This window comes from Cottoperca gobio, chromosome 24 (assembly GCF_900634415.1).
Source record: "Cottoperca gobio chromosome 24, fCotGob3.1, whole genome shotgun sequence".
NCBI lineage: Eukaryota > Metazoa > Chordata > Actinopteri > Perciformes > Bovichtidae > Cottoperca > Cottoperca gobio.
In genome coordinates this window covers 2,772,390-2,785,945 of record NC_041378.1, presented here as the reverse complement: position 1 = coordinate 2,785,945, position 13,556 = coordinate 2,772,390, and the positions used below count along the sequence as shown (strand labels likewise).

Below are 13,556 nucleotides of genomic sequence, written 5' to 3'. Positions count from 1 at the left end.
ATATTGCATAGTAGATTTTGTTTACAGTTTAAAATCAGCTGCCACGTTTGACCAGGTAAAATCAGAGAGAACAACTTACCAGTTAAACAAACCCACAGAGAAAAAAGGTGAATGAAGAGGGAGATGTCTCAGGAGGACGACGAAGAGAAAGTGAAGAAGAGGTTGTTCCTGCATCGTTGCTTTCGCGTGTTATCTGGAAGGACACCGTCCTAACCACAACAACAGACCTGCAGTCCTAACACGCACTCCCAGTGGCTGCTTACAAACTTTGTTTTGTCCTGTGCTTTATTATGAGGGGGTGACGGGTTCTAATGACGACTGTAATATACAAAACACAGACGGGTGAGAAACTAAAAGGAAAAGCTGAATAAACTTACAGGAGTTACAAACTCACTTGTCCATCTTGCAAAGACACTTTCCCTTTAATTAACAACCTACGCTCAGAACTGTAACCAAACTGTGGGATACCATCCCAGGTATATCCGAAAGGCATCTTATAACTCTCCATTTCTCTTAAACTCAGCTTTTTCTTCTGTATCTCTACAAACATTTAAATATAATCATATTGCCATGACCCGTGTTACTTTGTTCTCTCTTCATATTTCATGAAGTTAGCATTTTCTAAATAAGAAACAAAACGCCCTGTTGACACAGTATCTGCAGATATACACACAGATTCTGGTTTTGTCCTTAATCCCCCCCCCCCGCCCGTAGCGGTGCAGCTTTGCTCTGCACCACGTGGATCTCCGCTCACCAGGTTTACCAACAGTCTGTGACGCGGCTGATCTGAAGGGGTCACGGGGTGAACTCTGGCACGGTGTCTGTCCACGCAAATGATTTACACCATCCTGACCTCTCAAGGTGTTTGTGTCCTTCAGCGAACAGATCGCTCAACGCACCAAACAGCTGGTCAGATCAAATAACACACAGGCCAGTGAGGGAATGGAGACAGACTTTATTGTTTGTTTTATAATGACACATGTGTTTCAGTTATATACCCACAACATACATCAACATCTGTTTACACATCTTACAATAAAGACTTGTTTTAAAGTAATATCTACATATCTCAAATATCGTTTCTCAACGAAACAAAACATCACAATCTCTACGTCACGTTGAGATCTGGACTTATGTTGACTCTGTTGCAACAACACACTATTATATCCGTCTGCCTCTGACTGACTGGCGTGGGGTTTGGTTTTAGGCTTAATGCCATTTGTTCTTTGAACGTGTCCTTTACTGGAGGTGCGGTCGCTGCTGGTGAAGCGGTTCAACCAGAAAGAACTGGAAGTCACACACGAGACGTCAGAAATCTTTATTATTGCCGTTTGTCTTTACGTAACAGTTGACGTGAGGTTTTTGACCTCACCTGTACGTCTGTACTGAACTCTGTTATGCAGAACGAAAGTATTTCAGTGTGCAACTTTTTGTTTTTAAATACATAGAAAAAATAATCGTACATTCAGTTTTTAAATCTGTAATTAAAGAACGAGGCGTTAGGACACTTCAGACCTCGAGAAGCGTTCCCGCGCGAGCGTGAGAATGTTTGTGCGGAAGTGTTTTAAATAGAAAGGTTTCAGTGAGCGTTCGACTGGACCGATGAGGATTCATCTGCACGAGCTGCGTGAGAGTTTGGATGTTTTTGACGTCGTTGAACATCGCCTACATTTACTTTAATTCATCGTTTTTAGAGGCATGCAAGGAAAACAAGAATTTAAGCTGACGCCGAGGGTAATTGAAATACAAATGATCATTTTAACAATGAATCATCAGGTTGTTTGTGTTCTATAGTTAATTTAGGATGTCGCAGATTTGTCAGACCACATATTAATACACGAGTGATGTACATTGACTCCACCACAGCATCCCTAAATATTGATACGAAATAAATAGAAGAAAATGTATTGAACTACCAACCTGAACAGAGCTCGAGTTCACTAATGACAGAAGAAACTAAAACTCTACAGGACTCTGGTAACAAGAAGATCCAGTAACTGGGTTAAGTCTTTAGTGCGGGAGGAGAGCGCTTAGCTTGAACTGAGCACACGTGATCCAAGAACCCAAATAAACTCTGGAATACGTCTCATCAGCCCGTACTGTGGAGAGAGGAGCAGAGAGAAATGCATTTATCTTTTACATCCTGTTCTCACAAAGGAAACGTATCAGTGATAACATAAATATAGAAAATACAATAAAGAAATACTATAAAACATGTATCCAAATTATTGTATATATATTGTATATTTAAGAATATGAAAAGTACAATATATCTTAATTCTAATATATTGTACATATTTTATTGAATTCTTCTTCTACCAATTCAAATTCCTTGTATGTGAAAAACCTCCTGATTCTGCTTCTGTGTACTTCTTACAAACTGACGTCATGACGTGTGTTGTGCTGACCTGCAGTGTGTGAGGCCAGTATCCGGTGGTCCTGTTAGAGACTCCCAGGGTGGAGATGGCGTGGCGGGCGTAGACCTCTGGATCTGGTTCAAACCAGCCCAGTCTTAGTGACGCTGCTCCTGATGATGACGGTTGTCGCTCACTTGAGGCTAACTGGTTACACATGCACACATACTGTCGATCAACACACATGTTTACACGTATGTGAAAATGTATTTATGTCCAGTACACAGCTCGACTGGTTATTGGTCATGTCGTGCATCTACCTGGAAAGGAATCAGACTTTGGACAAAGATCCCTTTGCCGCTGTACTCAAGGTGAAGAGCTCTAGAGAAATGTTCCATATAGCCCTGAAATACCAGGAGGAGAAAGGGAAAGATGATTATTGTCAGGACAGAAACATATGTATGTGATTATGATTGTAATATGATATATGGTGGGAAATGAAATCTACAGAGGGAAGTAGGTGTGTATCTGTGAGGCAGGTATCCTCAGTGTTTGTCTCACAGTGCAGGCGCTGAGTGTCACTCTTCCAGGCAGGGGTTTGCAGCAAGCACCCGATGATATATTGACCACAGCTCCTCTGCTGCGCTCCAGCATCCCTGGCAGCACCAACCGGGTCATCAGAGTAGCGACCGCAACGCTCTTATTCACCAAATCTAACAGGCCCTGCTCAGGCATTTCAACCAGGCTCTGAGGGGAAGCCAAAGACTCCACACAGTTCACCAGGAAGCCGATATCTTTACCCTTCATGGCTTCTTTGATGTTATTGCCGGCCGCCTGGCCAAAAGAGAAGTCAACAAGGACGACAACAGTTTCCACTCCGTAGCTTTGGGAGAGAGAAGCAGCGGTGTCTTCAACAGACGTGTGGCTCTGAGTGACAAAGATAATACTGATGCCATGTCTGGCCAGCTCCTCTACATAGGCTTTGGCCACAGGCTCTGATGCACCTGGCAAGAGAGAGGACAATATTTATTAATGAAAGTCATGTGAGGAAGAAATGAGGACATGTATACATATAACTGAGAGCTACTGCACAGTAGCATTACTATGGCCCCTATTAGACACATTTGACTTTGTTTCTGAAATAAAAAGCTAATTAGTACTTTTTTTAAGACTATTAAACAAGCAAACAATTTTGATCAGTTCACTTGATATACTATCATTTATCAGGGAAAGTGGTTCCAGCTTCACAATGTTCAGGTTTACACATACAAGGAATTTGCTTTGGTGTATAATGCTGCTTACTTAAACACAGTAAGATAAATTAAAACGGAAAATAAGAGCAAATATTATAAAAATATAGTACAAGAAACATAAAAATACAAATCAGTAAATAGAATATGAACAATTACTGTCAACAAAACGTACAGTTTAGTGGAATGTGCAATTATAAAGTGGCAGCAATGTGCACAATTGTGGGACAAACTGCTGTGACCTTCTGCATCCTTACCATAAACGACAGCCCAGTCTCCAAATCTTTGGCTCAGCTTCTTCTTACTAGGGATTATTCTGGGCAGGAAATGCACCCTGACCAAAGTGCAGCAGTCCCTCAGGAGGATTATTGCCCTGCTGGCCGTGTAAAGAGCACCGACCAGGGCCAGGGTTTCAAAATAAGGATTGCATGACCGAGAAATTTCTCTATACAAAAACTGAAAGCTGTCAACTGCTGCCATCGTTGACACTGTTGATGCCGATGCTAGCTTGCTAGCTAAAGCGAATACAGCAGATTTAACGTTGTGGTTTTTAGACGTAACGTTAACTAGTAAGTCAGGCGTGTGAATAAAACGTGACGTTGTTTCTACATAGTAAATTTCTGATCAAGATAGCAGGTTTAGTATCGTTTCAGCCGGTTTCAGCAGGCAGAGATGTCTCCGTGCAGCACCACGCAGAAGGATCAAAACATTGAGTCACGTGATGTGTTCAGTGGTGTTGCATTTACGACCGCATGAAAAAACCGACAGAAATGTTTAAAACTCAAGAGTACTAGTAAGAGTAAGTATTCAAACTAGTCATGGTTGGATTTCGCTGCAGTTTATGGATAACATAAATAATCTAACTAATAATCTAAATGTTCCCTTTTCACCAGAAGTCAAAGCAACTAATAATTGACCTGGTTGTATAATTTCTTTAAATTAAGTTGACACTAGTACCATTTCTATAAACCTTATTTTAAATAAATAATTTAATTAATTTTGATAATGTTTATGTCGTATTATAATATATCTATGTATTCTCTGATATATATTGTATGTTATTTAATGTTAAAAAAAGAAAATATATCTTGACTTTCCTTGTTTTAGCAAAGATGCTTTTTCTGAAACCTTAGATATGAAACTCACATTTCCGATGCTCAAAAATGCAGCGTGTACATTTGGATATCCCACAATGCACCTACCGTTTCCATAGAGACGCAGCACTCGGTAGCAATTTATCCCAAAATGCTACCTGGATGAAAAGGTTTTACAAGCCCAAAAACAAGGTGACCGGCTTGAAATATACTTCATATGATGTCTTTGTGTTTGGGCGGTCGGTTTGTGCAGCGGGGAGGTTTTTTGGTTTTCGTTCAGCTGCGGTTTCAGTTAAAAATGGGCAGTTTTATCTTTAGCTAGCTGTGTTACAGCATCAAGCTAGCCAGAGAGCATCTATTATTAACTCGTTTTGGGCTTTAAATAAAAACTTTCATATCACTTAGTCAGTTTAAGTGTACACCGTAGACCAATTCTTTGTTGCTGTTATTTTTCTATTTGTATACGTGACTGGAAACGGCTGTGAAGACATTATTTCCACTAAATGGACCAATTATCACACCTGTCTGTGATCACACCCTGTGCTGAGCATTGAAACTGATATATTAGCAGTAGAAGGGATTTATTACAGTCCTTACAATTTCCCAAAAATAATTCAAGGCAAATTGTATTTATTTAAGATTTGGAACGATGAAACCCTCTTTTTAATGGTCACACACAGCACACACAGTGAGATTTGTTCTCTGCTTTTAACCAATCCTAGTACCAGGAGTCTAGTACTAGGAGCAGGAGGACAGCGCCCGGGGAGTAATGGGAGTGAGAGTACTGGGACCTCGCCAAGTAGCAGTCACAGTCTATTTTTTAGGTCGGGTCGGTGACTTGAACCAGCAACCCTACGGCTCACAGTCCAAGCCCCTACTAACTGAGCCACTGCTGGACATTTATAGCTAAAGGCAACCCAAACCCTAAACCCAAACCCAAACCCTAACCCTTGTCTCCAGTCTTTGCTCTCAGCATAGAAGTTAAAGGCAGCTTAACCATGTTTAGTTTGGAGTCTGGGAACAGCTAATAATCAACAACCAGCCGATATCAAAGGTTTCCTAGGTTTAGGCTATACAAAAACAGAAACAAAGTTCCAAACGTTTCATAGACAATAAGAGCTGCATCGATTAGTCAATCGACGGAAAAATAATCGCCAATTATTTACAGGTTGATGCACAGTAGCTTGTTAATTTGTGTCTATAAAGAAAACAAACTCAAATACATGTCCACCTTTCTTGACTAAGGTTGTTTGTTAAACCCCGGGTACCACTACACTGAGAACTGGCCCATCGCCACATCAGCACATTTTAATCCTAGAAAACCAATCACTCTATTCCGTGCCACAGAGTACCAACAGAGATGTCTCAGTTGTCAGCTGAAGATGAAGCTGAGTTGCAGTCTCTGCTCAAGCAGCTTCTGAGAAGCGTCAATGACAGGATCTCTGGCGCTCCTTCGAACCGAATGTGCTGAAGAGATCCTCCTTCACCTGGAGGAGACTGACAAGAACTTCCACAAGTAAGACCGCCAGACTCAAGACAGTATAGAATTAACTTTAAGGTTTGTTTTTAAATGATGTGTTAACAGTACAGTAGGTCTAACTCTGTCATTGCTCTTCTTCAGTTATGAGTTTGTCAAGTATCTCCGTCAGTATGTGGAGAGCTCTCTGGGGTCTGTGGTGGAAGAAGAGACCAAGAACTCGAGCAGAGGAGATGGACAACATGCAATAGGCTCAGGTCACGATACCCTGATCCACGCTGTCACCCGAAGGACCAGAGACTCAGCTGAGTGCGTGAAGATAAGACTTGCTTTGTTTCCTCTGTTATTCACTGTGGAGTCACAGATTATAATTCTGTGATCAAGTTAAGTGTCTATGAAATTACAAACTTGTGGTATTATGTTTCCTACTTTCAAATTGATTTGTTTATTTGAGTGTCCTGCCCCATATGGGCTTACAAGACACTGTACACTAGTAACAACAACCAGGATGACCACATGACCAATCATAACATACAGTTCCACATATTCAAAAGGAGAACATTTCAAAACATTTCCATACGAACAGTCTTATGTTGGATAGTTGCCAGTGTCTTAGTTCCTCATTAAAGAGCAACTGGATAGCTTCAGACAACCAAAACAAGCCAGGGGCTTTCTCTCCTTGTGACAGGTACCAGCAGATGATGCAGACCTTGAAAAACACCATGATCATGGTGGTGGAGTCTTTAATCAACAGATTTGAGGAGGACCAGATGAGGAAGGAGGAGATGCACCGCGAGAAGCAGCACAGTCAGTCCAACAGCCAGTACACCGACAACTGCTCTGACAGCGACTCCTCTTTCAACCAGGTGACAGGGACAGTAAATGTACTCTGATGATAAATACATGGTTACATTTCATTTATTGCCTTATTTTTTATTATTTGACTCTCATAAAGTGGCAATATTGTGTCTTATCTCTAATCTCTGCATGGCATAGGTCACAATGGTTTGTTTTCATGGTAGACTGAATGAAGGGCAAAGCCGACAGTGGATCCTGAAACCTTTGGCGTGATGCTTTCAGACAGTGAGAGCTCTTCTTATTTTCAGTTTCCGATTGATTATAATGATTTGTGTTTCATCTCCGTTTTCCTCTCTAGAGTTATGCATTCATCAGACAAGAGCAGCTGCAAGTTCTGGCTGAAAAACTTGACTCCAGCAGACCCAAAGAGGTACGAAGATGCTCGCTTACAGATACATTATGATGGTGTACGCTGGAGGGTGGATAAGTGGCATTGTGCCATAGATCAGTTTGTTTGGTGTCTCAACAAGGGGTTGCAAAACTACATTTATTTTGACTAACTTTCATATTTTCAATGTTTTTACTGAATTACAAGATCATTTACTTCTTCAGGCCTCTAAAAATGAAGTTTAAAAACGATTACTCTTTGGTTAGACAGGTTGTTATCAGTAGACATTAGCCTGTTAATCAGACTGAATTTGCCATTTTGTTTCACTTAATTCATTCAGCCTTACATAATGTTCATTTTGTCTTTGGTCGATTGTTTCATTGACCGGTTGAAATAGTCCTCAATGGGCTCAACACCAGACTTGGATGCTAACATTCGGATTCAGAGCTCTGAAATCAGTAGATGTGTAAACATAAGCAGGTAGAGGTCAAGGGGTCACAAGACACAACGTTTGTGAATGTGAATATAATGACGAGAGTTGTCCAAGTGAAGTGATGTAACTCTGTGCAGGTGCGTTGGGAGGCTCTCCAGGTTCTGTGCTGTGCCCCCCCGTCTGATGTGCTGATCTGTGAGAGCTGGAGCAGCCTGCGCAGGAACCTCTGTGCTGCTCTGACCGACCCCGACCTCAGTGTGAGTCCCGAGCAGCCTCCTCTACAAATTCATTTACAAATGAATCCCTAATAATCATATTATGTTTATGAACAATTTCAGCCTTTTATAATAAATGATAACAAAGAAAATGTGATGTCCTTTATCCCACATGCAATCCTGCCACACCTGTTTAATTAGAGAAAACAGATGACACTGTTGTCCCCAATGATTGACAGCCAAGCTGAGGAGCTGCTGTAAATTATTTTGTGATAATCTTGTTTAATTTGTAATCTTATTATATTTTATATTATATTACTTAACATTCAGGTATAATTGATTGACTGTGTGTGTGTGTGTGTGTGTGTGTATGCTGCTAACGTACGTATGCCTCTCCCCCTGATCTCCGACAGGATAATGTGCTGCTGTTCTTTGCTAAAAGCTTCTCCTCCTCTCCCCTGAATGTGACACGAGAGATCTACACCAGCTTGGGTAGGACATGAGAGCACGTGCAACACCTTCACGCTTAAATGTAACCATAGAAGATGATATATCCATTATTTATCAAAACAATTATTAAGTTTTAAAGGGTCAGCTCCTTCCTGCTTGAATTCTCTAGCCATGCAGACACTGCAGTTTTTAGTTTTATGTACAAATATGTTTGAGATATCCACCCCAGTACAAAGGAGGTGAATCTACTTGCCTCAATAAAATACCTCAAATAATTACGTCATCAACTAATCGTACGATATTTGGACATGACCCCAATGATCCTTTCTGACCTCGATATTGCCCGTTAGCCGACATGATGCCAGAATGAACAGCAGGGTTTCTTTCTACCATTAGAAGATTTGAGCCAGTTCATTTATTTGTTGTTTTTATTGTGTGGTTTTATTTATTCAGGATATTTTAATAGTTTTTCGACATACCAATTCCAATGTCTGAAATATTCTTAAGAATTAAAAGTTCTTTGCTCTTTGAAAGGCTGTACTTGCATTATTATGTTATTATTATTTATGTCAGTGGAATAAAATGGTCTTAAAATTCGCAATCGCAATCATTTCTGGGGCAATATTCTGTCCAGCAAAATGAGTTTGTGTGACAGGCCCATGTTCATGCTGCATTATGTATATGAACACTAATATCATCTTGCATATGAAGCACCGTTTGTAATTAGTTTATTTTGCCTTTTTGATTTGCAGCTAAAAGTGTGGAGTCAAGTTTTCTGTCTCATAAGCTAAGCTTTCCAACGGGCTCAGCTGCCATCGACATCAACAGACCTGAGATCAGTCGTCTTCTCAAACAGGTACAGATTCAGGTACAGGTAAACCATTTAAAGTGTATCGCCGTAAAAACACATTAAAGGTTTTTCTCTCTCCGTCTGTCTTGCCTCAGATTCGATTGATGAATGACTTTCAAAAGGAGGTGACGACCTTTTGGATCCGCCACCCTGAGAAGTGAGTTTTCACCTCAGTATGTAGTTGGTCTCTCCCCACCTTTCTCCCCCCCACATCCAACACTGAGATGCCACTGATTAAACTATGACAACATGTTATGCAAAATGAAAACGTCTAACACCAGTGAGATATTTACAGTACGCTGTAAAGGTCTCCCACACGGTTTCTCCCGGTCCAAATGTCCTTTTCTTTTCTCTACGACGTCTGGAATGATGGTGTACATTCAGTACTTTTGTTTTTACCCTGCTTTAGATATATGGAGGAAGTTATAGAGAGCACTTTCTCCCTGCTGTCCTTACATCATGAACATGGCCCAGCCTCACCCGGGACAGAGAAATCCCTGGAACCCGTTCACCTACTGGCCTTACTGGATGTTAGAGCTACCTGGTTTAAAAAGTGGATGGTATGTATATATACAAATGAACAGATGTTTTTGATTTGTGCAGAGTTCCTTTTTGTTCCTGCGGATCCTTAAAGTCTCAGATATTCTCTTCCATCCTGACCTGCTTCCCTCTCTCAGCATGGATACTACAGTAGGACTGTAGTTCTCAGACTCCTGGAGAAGAAATACAAGTCTCTGGTGAGTGATTCCCTCCTTAATCAATATCTCTCACTGAGTACTTTGTACTTCTGAAACGTTAAGCACCGTAGAGAAACGACCAACGTTGCGGCAAAAACTCCAGTCCTCCCATTCATTTGAATGTGCGTAGTGCGTTTCAGCTGTAGCGGTGGGGACCGCTGGGGATGTTGGAAATAACGCAGCCTTAGGCACAAGAAACTATTGCAATACAGAATGCATTCAAGACAATACACAGCTGTGCATGAACTAGGAAAAGGCAGGAATCTGTAAGACACTCACGTGATGTTTGAGGCCAGTAGAAGAGCACAAGTACAAAGTCACTTCGTCTTTGAGGTAAATCTATTTCCAGCTAGAAATGTTTTTCCTTTCTGCAATTTGTGCTTTCATCCTTAGACCTCAGAAAGGAGCTGGATCTGCAGTCCTAGTTCCTACCTTTACTGTACCAACATAGTGCATGTATTCAGAATACAACAGGTGGTGGTAAGGCTTCTCCATGTAACTGATGAACCTCCAGTGAAAGTCCGTGAAACAGAAGCTCAATGTTGGACTCTTGCGTGTCACTTTGACGTTTAAGAATTGATTGTTTAATCCTTAACCTGCTTCTCAGCTCTCACTCTGACTTCAGAGAGGATTACTGTGGAATCACCCCTGAAACGTTCTCTAAAGTAAATGTCAATACCTTTCCCAAAGCACTGTAAGCCTAAACTACTCCTTGCATTGCAGTGCATTACAACTCCCTTCAGTGCTTCACGATTCAAATCCAATGCTTCTTGATGAAGAGGTTGATTAGCAGTTGTCATGTCATTCAGACCAATCAGGTGTTGGCAGCAACCGCAATAACATCGCTTGTGTTTCTGTTGTCAGGTTGTAGCAGGCGCTTCAGCAGTGCATCCATTACAGTGAATCCTGTGAACGTTTCACAGATGAGACAACTGATCCCCAGTCAGCCGAGGAGCAGAACACTGGTAAGTAAAACAGACCATAAACTTGTGATTTCCACAACAGGTTTATGTACTTTCTCAGGCATATCTGAAAAGCAATTTCTGCTCACTCCGTGGTAAACATCAGCACATTTGCAGTAATGCTGATTTAATGTGTCCTGGGAAACACAGCAAAATATAATACACTCATGCTGAACTACTGTGAGCGCCTAATGACAAAGTAATGCTTCATTTGAAGCCTGTGGGTGTTAAATGTGTTTATACCTACCGAGACTTTGCGGTCATCATTTATTTATTCAGTTTCCTTCAATGCGCACATGCTGTTCCTGCTGGCGTTAAAACAGAGGAAACAAAAGATGGAGAGCAGATAAGGGAATGAAAGAAGGTAGAACCGATGAACACTTGTGACTAAATGAAGGATTAAAGCAGACAAGATGGAGGCAGGTGTACAAGTATGATTTAAAAAGATGCATCTGAACGACACTATTGCAAAAGTACACGCACAACAAAAGGTTTAGGGGTTGGGTTACGTTAGCTGGTATTCTTTTGTTGCTCTAGAATTCCTGGATAAGAGATCCTCTGTCGGTGTTTGCGATGCGAGCCGGTTCTTATCAAAGCTTTTATTGTATCTCTGCTTGCTGTTTATTAGCAGAGGGCAATATAAAAGCGTTTAAATAGAAGGCTGCTCTTTGTTTCTCCTCAGTAGTCTAGACGGGTCTCCTCGATGTCTTTCGAGCGAGCAGTTTGTGACAAATGAGGTGTAAAGCTCCGTTTGCTACAGCGCCTTCCAGTGCGTTCGATGCATCTTATCTTCTGTTGCTCATCTCATTTCATTAAAGATACGCAAAATGTATTTACACTGATCGTAAACATAACTGCACAGTGCACCTTATGGAACATTATTAGGATTAAATTGATTTCGTAAGATGCTCGTGGAGTCAGACACGAGGAAGAGTAGATTTAATGAACAACAGATGTTTCAATGGAAGTGCTGCAAAACGGCAGGAAAGTGCTGCATACTCTGCTGAAGGGCACGAATGAATCTCCATGAGACTCCATGCAGAATGAGACTTCTGCATCATTCCACTCACTTGAACAACCTGTGACATGTGCCTTTTAGATTTAGTGCAAGTTACTTCAGTTCTGCAATAATCAGGGAAACAACGTAACAAAAAAACATTCTTTAATCTAAACGTGCAAAGATTAACATTACGAGTTGTATAGATTGATGGTGAAATGCTACACAGTTGCACATTTCTTTGGGAAAATCCAATAAAGGAGAGCGAGTACAGCTGGAGATGGGGCGTAAGGGAAAGTCTGCCGGTGTGTTATCTCCTGTAAGCCAGCTGCCTCCTTGAGACCGAACATTTTGACCTTGTTTTGGATGACTTGAGGTTTGCTGACTCTCTGTTAACGATACAATCCGTAAAAGTATAAGAACGTTTTTGCACCCCAGACGCATTACAGACTTTTTAAATGTGTCAATCTCATTCTATTACAGAAGATATATAGTTAGCATTTTAGAATATGGTAAAGTTCATTATTTTTGTTTTCATATTCAACTGAAATCATGAACACTAACGACCTTTCTACCACTTCACCCCCTCTCGTTTTTAACACTGGTTGGTTGGACAGAAACGTACATTCTGTTTTTTCTTCGCTTTGCTCGTTCTCGCATCTTAAATGAATATTAACAATATTTGGGCCTCATGGAAACTTGTTTCAGGTTCAGTGAAGAGGAGTGTTTACACGGGACGAGAGCTGGAGTATGCTTTCTTTGTGCACTCGCTGTGTGTCCTGGGGAAACTGCTCATCTACACCAATGGCAGAAAGCTCTTCCCCATCAGAGTGAAGAAGCACACAGGTACAAAGCTGGACTGTTCTCAAAACATCTGTCAAAAAGCATGTGGTGTGTAATCTTTCATGTCTTGCATTCTTTTGTGCAATGTGCGTCATTGCGGTCTGAACGGTGTTGGAGCCAGAAGACCGAAAAACAGCTCTCATATCTGTCCGTTAAATACAAATCTACTTGTTTTCAGTCCAAAGTTTAAACTATCAGCAACCATAAAGCTCACTAATATCTTGTTGCTTAATCTGGCCAAGTTACTCGTTGTTTTTGTACAGATTAAACCAGCTACATGTGTGTTTTACTTTAGTTTAATTGAGTTACCTTTAAGTTAAACAGCTGGCTGTGCATGTATTCTCTATAGAGACACTGAAGTGGTCTCGATCTCCTCCTCTAACTCCACTCCTTTAACACTGCAAAGAGCTGCATACTGTTTATTGTCATTTGTTGGCAGCTGCAGGGGCTCAAAGGAAAACATCACGTGGAGTTAAATGGAAAAATATATGTTCATAGTTTATTGCCCTCAAGAAATCAGTACAGCAGATAATCTAAGTCGGAATGTGTCTGATAATCTCCTACATGGAGCCACTCCCTCCACCCGTCACTAGTAAAGTTATGTAATGGAGTGAATGATACGATGGTGCACCATTAAAACAAAGTCATCGTCGCTCGTCACCTATTTAACCACTAATGACTCTATGCCAAAGTATTAAATCATTGACG

At 41.0% G+C, this 13,556-nt stretch overlaps 3 protein-coding genes across 3 annotated transcripts in view; 1 reads left to right on the top strand and 2 right to left on the bottom strand.

Moving 5' to 3' along the window:
- The window catches only part of gja11 (gap junction protein, alpha 11), a 1,947-nt gene extending 1,759 nt beyond the window's left edge, over positions 1-188 (bottom strand). The window contains exon 1 of the mRNA XM_029462843.1: positions 80-188. The gene's annotated coding sequence lies outside the window, so the exon portion shown is untranslated. The remainder of the gene's footprint in view (positions 1-79) is intronic.
- A 747-nt stretch (positions 189-935) lies between these two features.
- hsdl1 (hydroxysteroid dehydrogenase like 1) lies at positions 936-4,339 on the bottom strand. The gene is made up of 5 exons (XM_029462836.1): positions 3,862-4,339; positions 2,916-3,358; positions 2,675-2,758; positions 2,409-2,561; positions 936-2,099 (listed from the first exon to the last, which is right to left on the bottom strand). The coding sequence occupies exons 1-5, from the start codon at positions 4,082-4,084 to the stop codon at positions 2,031-2,033; spliced, it is 972 nt and encodes a 323-aa protein (XP_029318696.1). The 5' UTR covers positions 4,085-4,339; the 3' UTR covers positions 936-2,030.
- A 1,719-nt stretch (positions 4,340-6,058) lies between these two features.
- Positions 6,059-13,556, top strand: part of tbc1d32 (TBC1 domain family, member 32) — a 59,085-nt gene continuing 51,587 nt past the window's right edge. Inside the window, 14 exon segments of the mRNA XM_029462859.1 lie at positions 6,059-6,154; positions 6,156-6,214; positions 6,320-6,484; positions 6,864-7,041; positions 7,332-7,403; positions 7,932-8,051; positions 8,423-8,501; positions 9,212-9,315; positions 9,405-9,466; positions 9,719-9,869; positions 9,987-10,050; positions 10,840-10,841; positions 10,918-11,011; positions 12,714-12,851. Of these exon segments, the coding sequence (XP_029318719.1) occupies positions 6,059-6,154; positions 6,156-6,214; positions 6,320-6,484; positions 6,864-7,041; positions 7,332-7,403; positions 7,932-8,051; positions 8,423-8,501; positions 9,212-9,315; positions 9,405-9,466; positions 9,719-9,869; positions 9,987-10,050; positions 10,840-10,841; positions 10,918-11,011; positions 12,714-12,851 (1,384 nt within the window).

Excerpts from the sequence above, each read along its gene's own strand:
- hsdl1 (XM_029462836.1), bottom strand. The coding sequence starts at position 4,084 with ATGGCAGCAGTTGACAGCTTTCAGTTTTTGTATAGAGAAATTTCTCGG. Across the intron at positions 2,759-2,915 it reads TGACACTCAGCGCCTGCACT|GGCTATATGGAACATTTCTC; the intron begins GTGAGACAAACA and ends CTGGTATTTCAG. Across the intron at positions 2,562-2,674 it reads AAAGTCTGATTCCTTTCCAG|TTAGCCTCAAGTGAGCGACA; the intron begins GTAGATGCACGA and ends ATGTGTAACCAG.